Source organism: Neltuma alba, unplaced genomic scaffold (assembly GCF_004799145.2).
Source record: "Neltuma alba isolate B1F8T4 unplaced genomic scaffold, ASM479914v2 tig00012375_pilon, whole genome shotgun sequence".
In the NCBI taxonomy this organism is placed as follows: Eukaryota; Viridiplantae; Streptophyta; class Magnoliopsida; order Fabales; family Fabaceae; genus Neltuma; species Neltuma alba.
The window spans coordinates 87,941-99,724 of NW_021636873.1; the positions used below are offsets into that span (position 1 = coordinate 87,941).

The following is an 11,784-nucleotide window of genomic DNA, read 5'->3' on the forward strand; positions in this document are numbered from 1 at the left end:
TTCAAGTCCAATTGTAAGTATATATTGAGAACGTCTAGATCAATATCCTCGTTATATCAGATAAATCTCCGAAATAATGACAGAAAAAACTAACTTGTCTCTTTCGGCAGCACAAGAAACAAAAGAAGAACCGAATTTATAATTAAAGAATTGCTATGATGGATCTTGTTGGCCTGCCGTGAAGAATATGACCTTCCATTAGATGGCAAATTCTACTGAAAGAAAGTAATTAAGGCCAAGAAATCGAAACGGGAAAAGAAATATAAAAATGACACTCACGAGAACGATGCAAGTTAGTGGATTGGCGAGGCCAAGAACCTTCAACGTAACGTTGCCAAGCTTGAAGATATCAATTCGATACTAAACTAGTCATCTATATTAAATCCCCCCATCCCATTCTCTTATCGTCACACAACCAACAAGGAAAGTGAGAGAGATCAAAACAAAGCTATAACACCATGTCAAAGGCAGTTGTTCTTTTAGATTTCTGGGCAAGCCCATTCTGCCTGAGAGCAAGAATCGCTCTGGAAGAAAAGGGTGTGGCTTACGAGAGGAGGGAAGAGAACCTGCTTGGTGGAAAAAGTGAGTTTTGCTCAGCTCTAATCCCATTCACAAGAAAGTCCCTGTGTTGCTTCACAGTGATCAGCCTGTACTGGAATCTGCAAACATTGTTGCTTACATTGATGAGGCCTGGCCTTCCAAACCATTTCTTCCGACCAACCCATACGAGCGTGCCCAAGCTCGTTTCTGGGCTGACTATATTGACAAAACGGTAGGTTTCTCTCTCATGTTTTAATTATACAAATGTGTTTCTTCTGATCTCTTCTACGTTGAATTACATCAGTGATTTTGTACGTTTTTTGTACTGTTCCACAGGTACTTGAGACTGGAAAGGGAATCTGGTTAAGCAAGGGAGCAGAAGAACGGGAAGCGGCTGTGAAGAACTTGATTGAAGTAGTCAAGAACCTGGAGGGGGCTCTAGGTGATAAAGATTTTTTTGGTGGTAATGCATTTGGCTATGTGGACATTATAGCATTGGGTCCGTCTTCATGGTTTTATGCTTACGAGCAGATTGGGGGATTCAAACTGGAAGACCACTGTCCCAAATTCTCTCGTCTTGGATGAAAAGATGCTTGCAGAGGCCCTCCGTTGCCAAAACCTATCCAGATCCAGAGAAAGTTCACCAGCTTGTCCTCAAATTAGCCCAGATCATGGGTTAATCCAGGAAAAAGTTGTTCATGAGATGAATGATGAAGAGAAAGAATTATGAATGAAGATCCACTTATCAGCTTTCTTACACCACAAGACTAAGCAGTGATGACAAAGTATGGTTATTTAGCTCAGCCTCGAAGTTGAATTGCTTACCAAACTATGTGATCATCTAGCTATATAGTCTTTCAGTGTAGAAAAGTAATAATTTGGATCTTGTTTATAATTCTCTCCGAACAAATAATCTTCTCTCGCGTGAAGATGCATGTTAGTGTCATCAGCATCTTCTAAATTTCATGAAATAAATATTTATCACTTGATGCACTCTTTGAAGCCTAACAACGTAGTTTGAACTGGGTGAATGAAACATTAAAAAAAAAAAAAACGGGTTTAAATATGAATCTAATTCACCTGACAGTAACGAATATAGGAAGAAATTGCACTAACCCGTGAGCTTGAAACTAATCTTATTAATTAATTATGATAATTTTTTTTATAAAATCCTGTTTCAGTTAATTATTAAGCAACCGCCAGGGTTACGTTTGTCATATAACTGACCATATCACACACACATATTTTCGCGTAAAAAAAAATAATAAAACGATTAGAGAGGCAGTCTGAGAGAAAAATATTAGAGAAAACGACATAATTGATGCATACGGGACAATGAAAAGAACTTTACAAGTCGACAAAAGCCAATAATATACAGTTTATGGATTTCAAACACCGAACAACTAATAAGGTGGCTCCGCCGTAACATTTGAAAAGAAAGGTTGAAACTTCAAAATATAATTGAGCTGCATGCAAAGCGTCAAATTCAAATATATTATATATTTACAAATATGTGTGTGTATTCGAAAATGACATGGATTCAGTATGTATCTTAATTTTAAACAAGACTGTGACTTTGAATTATTTATTTAGATTCACAATATCTGGACACAAGCATGTCAAATATCATATAGCGTTATATGTAGTGATTTAGAAAAGCAAGTAGATGATTAGGGCTAGACCTATTGAAAGCGTAGGAATTCACCATATTGGTCTGTTTCAAATAGGGGCTGCATGCAACCTTATCTTCCTTTCTCCTTTTTTGGGAAAAACAATGATGCGAACTAAACACATTTATTCTTTAGCTTCCACATTTACATGTAATCACTTCAGGGACGGCTAATGCTCTATATATATTCAATAATTTATTGGTGCACATATGCTCACATATAGACTAGCTCCATAGGCATGCTCAGATTGACACATAAATTACAAGATGGTAATATTTTTACGTTTTTTAAATGGACTTCAATTTAGTTCCAGACACCTTTTTTTGTGGTAATTTTTGAATTCAAAACATTAGAGAGAAATTAAATCCTGATTGTCCAAATTTTGTTTTGAACTTGTTTAAAATAATTTATAAGTAGTTTTTCAGTTGTGATTTGAAAAATTTGAGATAAGCATGTGAAGAAAGTTTTTTTGCCTTAACTTACATAAAAATATTTATAAACACTTAAAATATAAGCAGATGTAAATAAGCCATTAGTCAATCTTATGAAAGAGCAGTCTATTTTTCACATCCTCTTTTAGTCTTATCTATTAACGTGGGTTGAGATTTTTTTTTTTGGTTTTTTAATAACAAAAATATTTATTTTAAAGTCAAATAATTAAAAATAAAAAATTCTAATTTTCTCTTTTTTCTACAATTTGTCATACTCTTGTGTGGTAAAACAAAAGGACATGCCCCCACATGCTCTGAAAAAGAAAGTTCTGTGTTTTTTTTAAATTAAAAGATAACAATAATATTTTTCCCCGGGCAACATAGACCGGCCCAGCAAGAAATCCAGTCAGTAAAATCTGATTGTATTGTACAAGCTGACCCCATTTACCGCAACGCTTGAGATGATGATGATGATGATATATTTTGAATCAAAATACTTTTTTTTTCCTTGCAAAATTCAGAAGTTCAAATTAAAAAAGTAGCAAAGTATGTCCAAAAAATCTGGAGCAGTAAAGAGAGAGGGGGGAAAAAAACCAATGCTTTGGCATTGACTGGCGACAGGCTTCTATTCATTTGATTTGAAAGGCATGGACTGACCAGTCAATTACTTAATTTATATAGCTTAAATATATAATTAAGGCAGGGGCATCTTGTAAATTAAAAAAAAAGGGAAGAAAAAAAAAGCAAAGTGCCGGGTGAAGGACATGACAATGAATAACAATTCACTGGAAGGGATTCGGAAGAAAGAGGAGAAAAGAAAGGGGAAAGGATATCCTATCCATAAGGGGGAAGATGATAGCAAATAATACAGAATCTATAAAGTGGGCATGTAAAAATACAGAGCCTGGGGGCAAAAAACTAATTAATAATAATAATAATAGCTGTTCTGTTCCCGGCAGTTGCAGTGCAGGACTACTTAAATTCCAAAAGAAATTTTGGGAAAGAAGCAGAATAGTTTTAAGAGCATGCAGAGGACACAGGATTCAAAACCAGATAAACAAAACACAAGGACCGAAAATCGACAAAATTACAAAAAAGAGATCCAAACACTTGAAAGATCAAAATGATCTGTCTCTGGGACCGACGTGGGCCCACATACTGTCAGAGTTTATCTGACTTTGGCGAACCTAACTTTGGAAGCAAACCCAATTTACTGATACACATCTCAAGTTCTTCAGATTATTCACCGTTTTCATCTAACAACTCTCTCTCTCTTGTCTTCTTTGTCCATGCAAAGGCTGATTCTCTTTCAAACGCCTTCAGTGTACAATTACAATACAAGCATTTTTTTTCACTTTTTGCTTAATCACTCAATAATTGGAGCTAAGCATCCTAAGCTCATTTCATTTTGTAAAGTCAAGGTCTACCATTTTTGATACTGATAAGTTGACAATAGTTTATTGCTTTAATTCTTAATTAATTAATTGGTTTCAAACATGGAAACTTTTGTACTCTCTTTCTATGGGTAAAGGAATCAATGCTGGGCAAAAAACTGTGGTCATTGATGCCGTAATGCAATAAATGGTTGGCAATTAAGACAATTGAAAGCTTGCATTTTTGGCTCAATATCCAAATGGGGGTCCAAAATTTTTATTATTACTTTACTTAATCCAACGGGAAATTAATATTTTGAAAATAAACAGTTTCACACTTTCACTTAAAACTAAAAAAATGATTTTTTTTTTCTCCCGAGTCGTAGGCTGGTTCCGTGAATAATAGTGCGATGATAAAGAAATGAAAACGATAGCGAGAAAAATGTCTTTTCCTTCCAAAGTCACAAAAAGAGAAAAATGGCATGTGATGTGGTGTACACGTGCATAATATATATGATTTCTTTTTTCATGGAACTCTCTCTGCGAAGCACGACTTCCGAAGTGGAGAGACAGTGAATGGAAGGAACAGATACAAACACCAGAAGCTTAATAGACAAAGCGAACCCATAAAAGGAAGAGCAAGCCCCTTCTTTCGCTCTGTTTAAAGACGTTCCTATGCTCTGTTGACAAACATCGTCAGACATAAGCAAAAGCTCAAAGAAAGCATCTTCGTCTTCTTCCCCTGTACAGCATCCTTACTGCTCATTGATTAAGGTTTCTTTTTTCCACCTGCTGGAAAACGCAGGACCTCTTATGTTGTTCCCTTTGTCTGCCATTCTCTCTTCCATGGAACTACAATTATGACAATGGGTGACGCCGAGTCCTTTGCAGCATTCCCATTTGATAGAGCTGTCGAACAGGTCTCGTATTTCCGAAGCAATTCTGTTTGTCTAGCTCGCTTTACAAAAAATTTTGAAATGATGATCCCACTAGTTTCAGCAAGTTCTCTTCTTTGTTTCTTCTCTGCTGCGTCCAAGTTGTGAATCGCTGCGGTTTTTATCTTTTTCGGTTTCATTGGCGTTATTGTTCAAGGCTTGAGGCGTATTCATCCTTGCGCTCGTTGTTGTTTGGCGATATGTGTATAGTCTATTTTTCTCTGCAATATGCCCGGACTATAATGAGGGTGCCGATTTTGAAAGTTGATTACTGGGTTTCATTGCAAAATTCAGAACTTTTCGCTTACGCTCGTCATATCTTCTTTGTGAAGCATTCGATCATTTCCTCGCAATGAAACGATCTGGATTTCTGAAATTGTTGTCGGTTTACTATTATCAGTTCTTTCTCCAGTTTGTTGCTTTTCCAACACAGGAGCTCCTCGTATTTATCAGTCTGGCGTCAGTGTGTGGAATTGTTGCGTTCTCGTTGTAAATCGATTTTCGATGTTTTTTATTTCCTACTCTCGAAACCAGAAAAACTACAGGAATTAGTGGCCAGTTTCCTTCCACCAGCACCATATATATATATATATATATGAATCGCTAGAAGGCAACTATTTGATGCCTAAAATCTATTAGTGTCTTGTCCAGCTGACTGTTATCGATGGTTCTATAAATCTACATATGCTGGTGCATTGAATTTTCCTATGTTTTGTGAAATTGATAAGAAGCTTTGTTTTTCTATTCATTGTTTCCCTAATTGAGTTTTTATACTACATATGATGGAATGCATCGCCTTGAGGTTCATGTAATTTTCTTCTGAAATCTGTTTTCTTCCACCATCAGAATCTTCGTACACATGTTAGTGTGCTCAAGATGTTATTTCGCTCTTTTCTTTTCATGCGTCCTTGCACACTTAAGATACATGTTGGTGCGCGTGCTTCTACTGGTCAGATCAGCATGGAAGTTAATCTGCAAGCATTTTCATGTTGAGGAATTTTCACTATGTCTGATATCTGGAATCTAGATTTGGTAGTTTTTTCTCGAGTGTTTTTTTATCATTGAGAGAATTGGCCCTCCTTTCAGAGAACTGATAATCTGAGTTTTAACTCTGTTCAGGCAATTGTATCTATAAAGAAAGGTGCATACTTACTGAAGTGTGGACATAGAGGAAAACCCAAGCTCTGCCTTTTTAGACTTTCTCCAGTAAGCATATATGAGATGGAATGTATTTTAAGGATTACTTTGATTACTCACAATGCATATAAAGTAATTGTCTATGGACTTCTATTGATATCTATACATTGATCTCAATCATGAACTGTCCAAATTAAGTTGCTATGATAACTGTGCAAATGTTCTGTTTTCACTTGGTTTTTAATTGGTGCGATGCTGCCTATGAATTTGTAATCTACAAAAAAGATAACTGGTATGAATTTGTCAATTTACTTCTGTTGCGTTAACTCAGTCAAACTCTTTGCACTTGTACATAACTTTTCCAGAAGTATTTCCATATAACCAAAGTAACTTGGCAGTTTGTAAGCAGCTGGGTACTAGCTCTGTCCACCCTGCCGCCTTTAGTATTTGGTGTAGTAGCAAAAATTATTAAAATACTTCTGGTTGTGGAAAATAAACTGGGTCTCCCTCATTCAAGTTCTGTCTATCTGTCTGATTTCTTCTGTGCATTACAATAAAATCACTGATAGTTGGCCCCTTTCCCTCTTATTCCAGGATGAGAAAACTTTGATTTGGTGTTCTGGGCAAAAAGAAAAGCATTTGCAACTGAGTGAAGTCACAAGAATTGTTCAAGAGCAGGGAAATGTGCGTCACAAACATCCATGACTTTTCACATTGTCGACACAAGACTGAAGATTAGAGTAGAAATGAAAAAAAAAATGTAAAATTTTGTTTTGGCCTAACAAATGATTCCCCCTTTTCAGATAAGGTCCCAGAGACAAAGCCAACCTGAAAAAGACTGCCATTCATTTTCACTAATCTATGCAAATGGTGAACGCTCACTTGATTTGGTAAGATTTGTTTGTTCCTTAAGTATGCTTATTTGGCGACTTTTTTCCCTGAAATTCTTCTTCCTAATATTTATTGCTTCAAATCTCTATTTATTTTTAATCTAGATATGCAAGGACAAAGCACAGGCTACCTCTTGGTTAGTGGGATTGAGAGCTGTGATGTCTAGGCCACAGCATTCAAGACCGTTAAGTAGTTTAAGAACCCGTAAAGGAGTGCAGAGTTGTGTAAATAGTCCAGCTGGGATATTTCGGAGAAAGAAAAATCTTGGTCTCCTGCAGGAGACTGTTGAATTTTCTCAGGTTTCATATGCCTCCTGCTTTATTAATTTTTTCTTTTGTTTTATAATTCGTAAGTTCTTGTCCTCCCTTTGAAAGAAGGCATATTTGGTAAAATAAAACTGATCATTCCTTGATCATAGGGAAAAATCTCCATTACTCTTCAAATGATTGAAAATTTTGATTTCTATGGTTTTGGAATGTAACAAACTTGTTTCTCGATCTAAACACAATAGTGCTGACAGTTTAGTACTTTTGGTTTTCATTTGATGCTTCCAACTAAATGTGGTTCGGCATAAACAGCCAAGTCACAACAGTTTAACCATTAAATTGTCAGAGTAATATCATTTAATACTACTTCAGTGCATTCATAATTGAATCACTAATATGTTTATGTAAATCTGAATTGCATTTCAGCTGCGACCTTTCCTTACATGTTAAATTACTTAAATTTTACTTTTTTAAAAAAAAATTTAAATCAACAATGATATTTACTTCTCAGAAATAAAATGTGGATGTGAAGTTTCCTTTTATCAATTTAATCATGACAGTAAATTGTTTCCATTTGCAGGTACAAAGCTTACATGCGAGTCCTAATTTCTCACTTTCAGAAAGATGCTTTTCTGAGGGCTTATCGGATGCATCTGATAGTATTTATTCTTTAGAGTCTTTCCCGTACAATTCTAGGAGCACAATGGATATTACAGTCCCAGGTTCTGCACATGATGATCCAGATTTTGTCAATAAAAATGGTTCAATATATGCTGACACAGGGTATGCGAAGAATTCATCCTATAGGCGTCTGCCTCCTCCTACTTCTTCTCATGTAGGAAAAAACAATATATTGAAGGATGTCATGGTATGGGGTGAAGGGATAGTAGGAGGTGGTAATAACAGGTCTGTAAATCAGCATAATGGTCATAGTACGTTGCCAAAGTTACTGGAATCCACCATGATGCTTGATGTACAAAATATAGCTTTAGGAGGAAAGCATGCTGTCTTAGTCACCAAACAAGGGGAAGTGTTCTGCTGGGGTCAAGGGAAAGAGGGAAGGCTGGGGCACAAAATTGACATTGATGTTAGCTCTCCCAAAATTGTTGATTCTCTTAATGGGATCCATGTAAAGTCTGTTGCCTGTGGTGAGTATCATACATGTGCTCTGACAGACACTGGTGTAGTATATACATGGGGAAATGATTGTGGTTGTACAGATTCTGTAGGTTATGCCAAAAGTAGAAGTCAGTGGATACCACATAAACTTTCGGGACCTCTGGATGGAATTCGTATTTTTAGTATTGCTTGTGGGGAATGGCATACTGCAATTGTCTCTTGCTGTGGAAGACTATTTACATATGGAGATGGTACTTTTGGAATTCTAGGGCATGGCAATCTTCAGAGCATTTCTCAACCAAAAGAAGTTGAGTCTCTTAAAGGTAAGCGAGTGAGGTCTGTTGCTTGTGGATCATGGCACACGGCAGCTATTGTAGAAATCATGACTGCCCGATGTAGATACAGCACTTGTAAGCTATTTACCTGGGGTGATGGAGATGGTGGGCGGCTCGGACATGCGGATAATGGAAGGAAGCTTTTACCAACATGTGTTACACAACTTGTGGATTATGACTTTGTTCAAGTATCTTGTGGAAGAGTGTTGACTGTGGCACTTACTAACTTGGGTAAAGTTTTTACCATGGGAAGTGAGGTGCATGGACAGCTAGGAAACTCTCATGCTAAGGATAAGACCGTGACTCTTGTCCAAGGACACTTGAAACAGGAGTTTGTTAAGCAGATATCATGTGGTTCATATCATGTAGCTGTGTTGACATCTGCAGGCAGTGTCTATACATGGGGCAAGGGAACACATGGGCAGTTAGGGTTGGGTGATACTAAAGACAGATACTCACCTTCTTTTGTTGAGGCTCTAAAAGATAGGCAGATAGAGAGTATTGCATGTGGGTCATGCTTCACAGCTGCAATTTGTTTACACAAAGCTGTTTCTATTGCTGGCCAGTCAGCTTGTAGCAGCTGTGAGCTTCCATTTGGGTTCAGAAGAAAGAAGCATAACTGCTATAACTGCGGTCTTCTCTTTTGTAATTCATGTAGCACTAACAAAGTTACAAATGCATCTCTAGCCCCGAGTAGGAACAAGGCTTTTCGGGTTTGTGATCAGTGCTTTCATAAATGCCAAGGAATTGCTCAATCACCTAAGGTATCGAAGTTGCAAAGTTGTACCACTATGCAGCAACTGAAGCGCCGGAATAGATTTCCTGATCTGACAGAAGATGGAGGGGAAACAGCAGTATCACCAGGTCCTCTGTCATCTTTCAGTCAATCATGCTACATGAAAAACATGCCTAGCGGAAGGAAGGACTGGAAAAATCAACAAGAAGGCCAGAAACATGTAGAAAACTTTTCTTCAGTGTTGGGTGGGATGCCACAATGGGGGAAAGTTTCCTGCCCTGATATATTTAAAACAAACTGTACAGAAAATTCTTTCATGCACGTTTCTTCATTGAAAAATAAATTAGCTTCTTCTAATCCGTTGAGACTAGAATCTACAGTATCCAGGATCCCTAATGGAGAGAAAGATATGCCAAAGTCTGAGAAAGTACTTGTAGAAGAAGTTCAGAGGCTGAGAGCTATGGTAGCAACCCTACATTTTTCACTTAGAGTTTCATTGGTCTTCTAAAAATTTTTTCCCCTAATTTAGCTTAGACAAATATGATACATGTTGTATGTGCTCTTTTCTTATTTGAGATCACATCTTCTTGTGTCTGTATGTATATTAAACTTAACATAATCCCTTCCTGTTGCTTGTATTTGAAATGTTGTGATAGGCTGGGAAGCTTGAAGAGAAATGTAAGCTCCAAAACTGCATAATACAAGAATGTCAACAAAAGATTGAGAAGAGTATGTCGCAGGCGAAGGAGGAAGCTGCTAAATGCAGGGCAGCAAAAGAGGTCATAAAAGTTTTGACGTCAAAAGTGAGTTATGTTCTTCTCTTGATTTAGTTTCGTGCAGGAATGTAAGATTAGACGAGTCTATTTCATTAATCCATATCTTTGCTTTATATAAAAATTCTTGTGATGTTGTTCACAATTTATCATTAAAGTTTTTATGGTATCACAAGAGGAAAATTTCGTCAGAGTATCATTAAACGCTTATAACAATTGCAGCTTCAAACAAAATCAGAAAAAGCCGATGCTGTACAAGAAGGAAAGGTTGGGGTAAACGAATGTGTGCCTTATCTTTCATCCGTGCTCACGGATGTTGATACTCCAAAAGATTGCAACTTAGACATTCAATCTGACTCTCCTATAGTATTCTCTGACAAATTAAGATCCAAATTTGGTAGAAGCAAAATCTTCCAAGGTGGTAAATCCAGGGAGGATTCTCTAGCCAGTGGAGTGCAGTCTCAGCTAGATGGTAAGAAAGGATCAAATGATGAATGGATAGAACAGTACGATCCCGGTGTGTACATCACTCTCACTTCCTTACCATGTGGCCAAATTGGCCTTAAAAGAGTCAGATTCAGGTAACTTCTGCTACTGCAACTTTCTGGTCATAGCATTTTCATGTGCGCACACATGCCCACACACTTGTAGCTTAAGGTGAAGGCATCATGATGGTTGGTCAAAGGAACATTAACCTTAATGAGTTTTGTGAGGTTGTTACTTGTCATAAAACTTGTTAAGTTCTGATTTACTTCAGGACAAGGCTCGAGCCCAATATCATTGGCAAAGCCTAGACTAGATTTCTTCGTCTTTCTTCTGTTTTGCTGGTTAATGTGAGGGATTTATTCCTGTAATACTACAAAAAGCATCATAATTGGGTACTAACACGATTGGATTGCAGCCGGAAACGATTCTCTGAAAAAGAAGCAGAGCAGTGGTGGGAAGAGAATCAAGCAAGAGTGTGCCGTGATTATGGGATCGAAGGATACACTAACAGCAGCCAAAAGCAAGTGTAATAACTAATAAGCCCTAGTTTCTATACTTAGTCTTTCATCTCTCCCAGTGCTTTTCTATACAACACTGGGTAGGTGATGATGTTAGGGAGCCTAGTCTCTAACTGATAGCCTGACTGCAACAACATGATTAGATCTCTTTGTATCTAAGAATCTTTTTCTTTTTCTTTCTTCTCTCACAGAGAATGTATGAATCCAGATCTCAACCTTGGATTCATAGATTGAAATACCAGTCATGTTAGAGGAAGACGCATGATAGGTTTCTTAATGTCTTTTTCTTCTTTAGTCGATACTATAAAGCTTTTCTCGGTGCCGCCTCTATAAAATCAGTTTTATTTCTTTGTTACTGTAAAGAAGGAATAACTTAATTTTATCATCTTGACTTGAAGATAAAGCGGTGCTCTTTCTTAATTCTCTAATAAGAATATATATATATATTTATATATATAGTCCTGTCTATTTTGTAGTGGAAGCTTATGATCCATGTGGGGCCCTGCAATGCCGAGGTATACGAGGCATTCAGACTGAAAAAAGACGAATGACAAAACCCTTTCGGCAACAAATA

At 37.1% G+C, this 11,784-nt stretch overlaps 1 protein-coding gene and 1 pseudogene across 1 annotated transcript; both read left to right on the forward strand.

Annotated features, from left to right (window-relative positions):
• Positions 1-458: 458 nt before the first annotated feature.
• LOC114726338 (glutathione S-transferase 3-like) lies at positions 459-1,220 on the forward strand (annotated as a pseudogene).
• A 3,413-nt stretch (positions 1,221-4,633) lies between these two features.
• LOC114726336 (PH, RCC1 and FYVE domains-containing protein 1-like) lies at positions 4,634-11,528 on the forward strand. Its single transcript, XM_028912915.1, has 9 exons — positions 4,634-4,934; positions 6,069-6,155; positions 6,681-6,770; positions 6,890-6,976; positions 7,082-7,276; positions 7,824-9,896; positions 10,090-10,236; positions 10,429-10,787; positions 11,108-11,528. The coding sequence occupies exons 1-9, from the start codon at positions 4,875-4,877 to the stop codon at positions 11,220-11,222; spliced, it is 3,213 nt and encodes a 1,070-aa protein (XP_028768748.1). The 5' UTR covers positions 4,634-4,874; the 3' UTR covers positions 11,223-11,528.
• Positions 11,529-11,784: the final 256 nt, after the last annotated feature.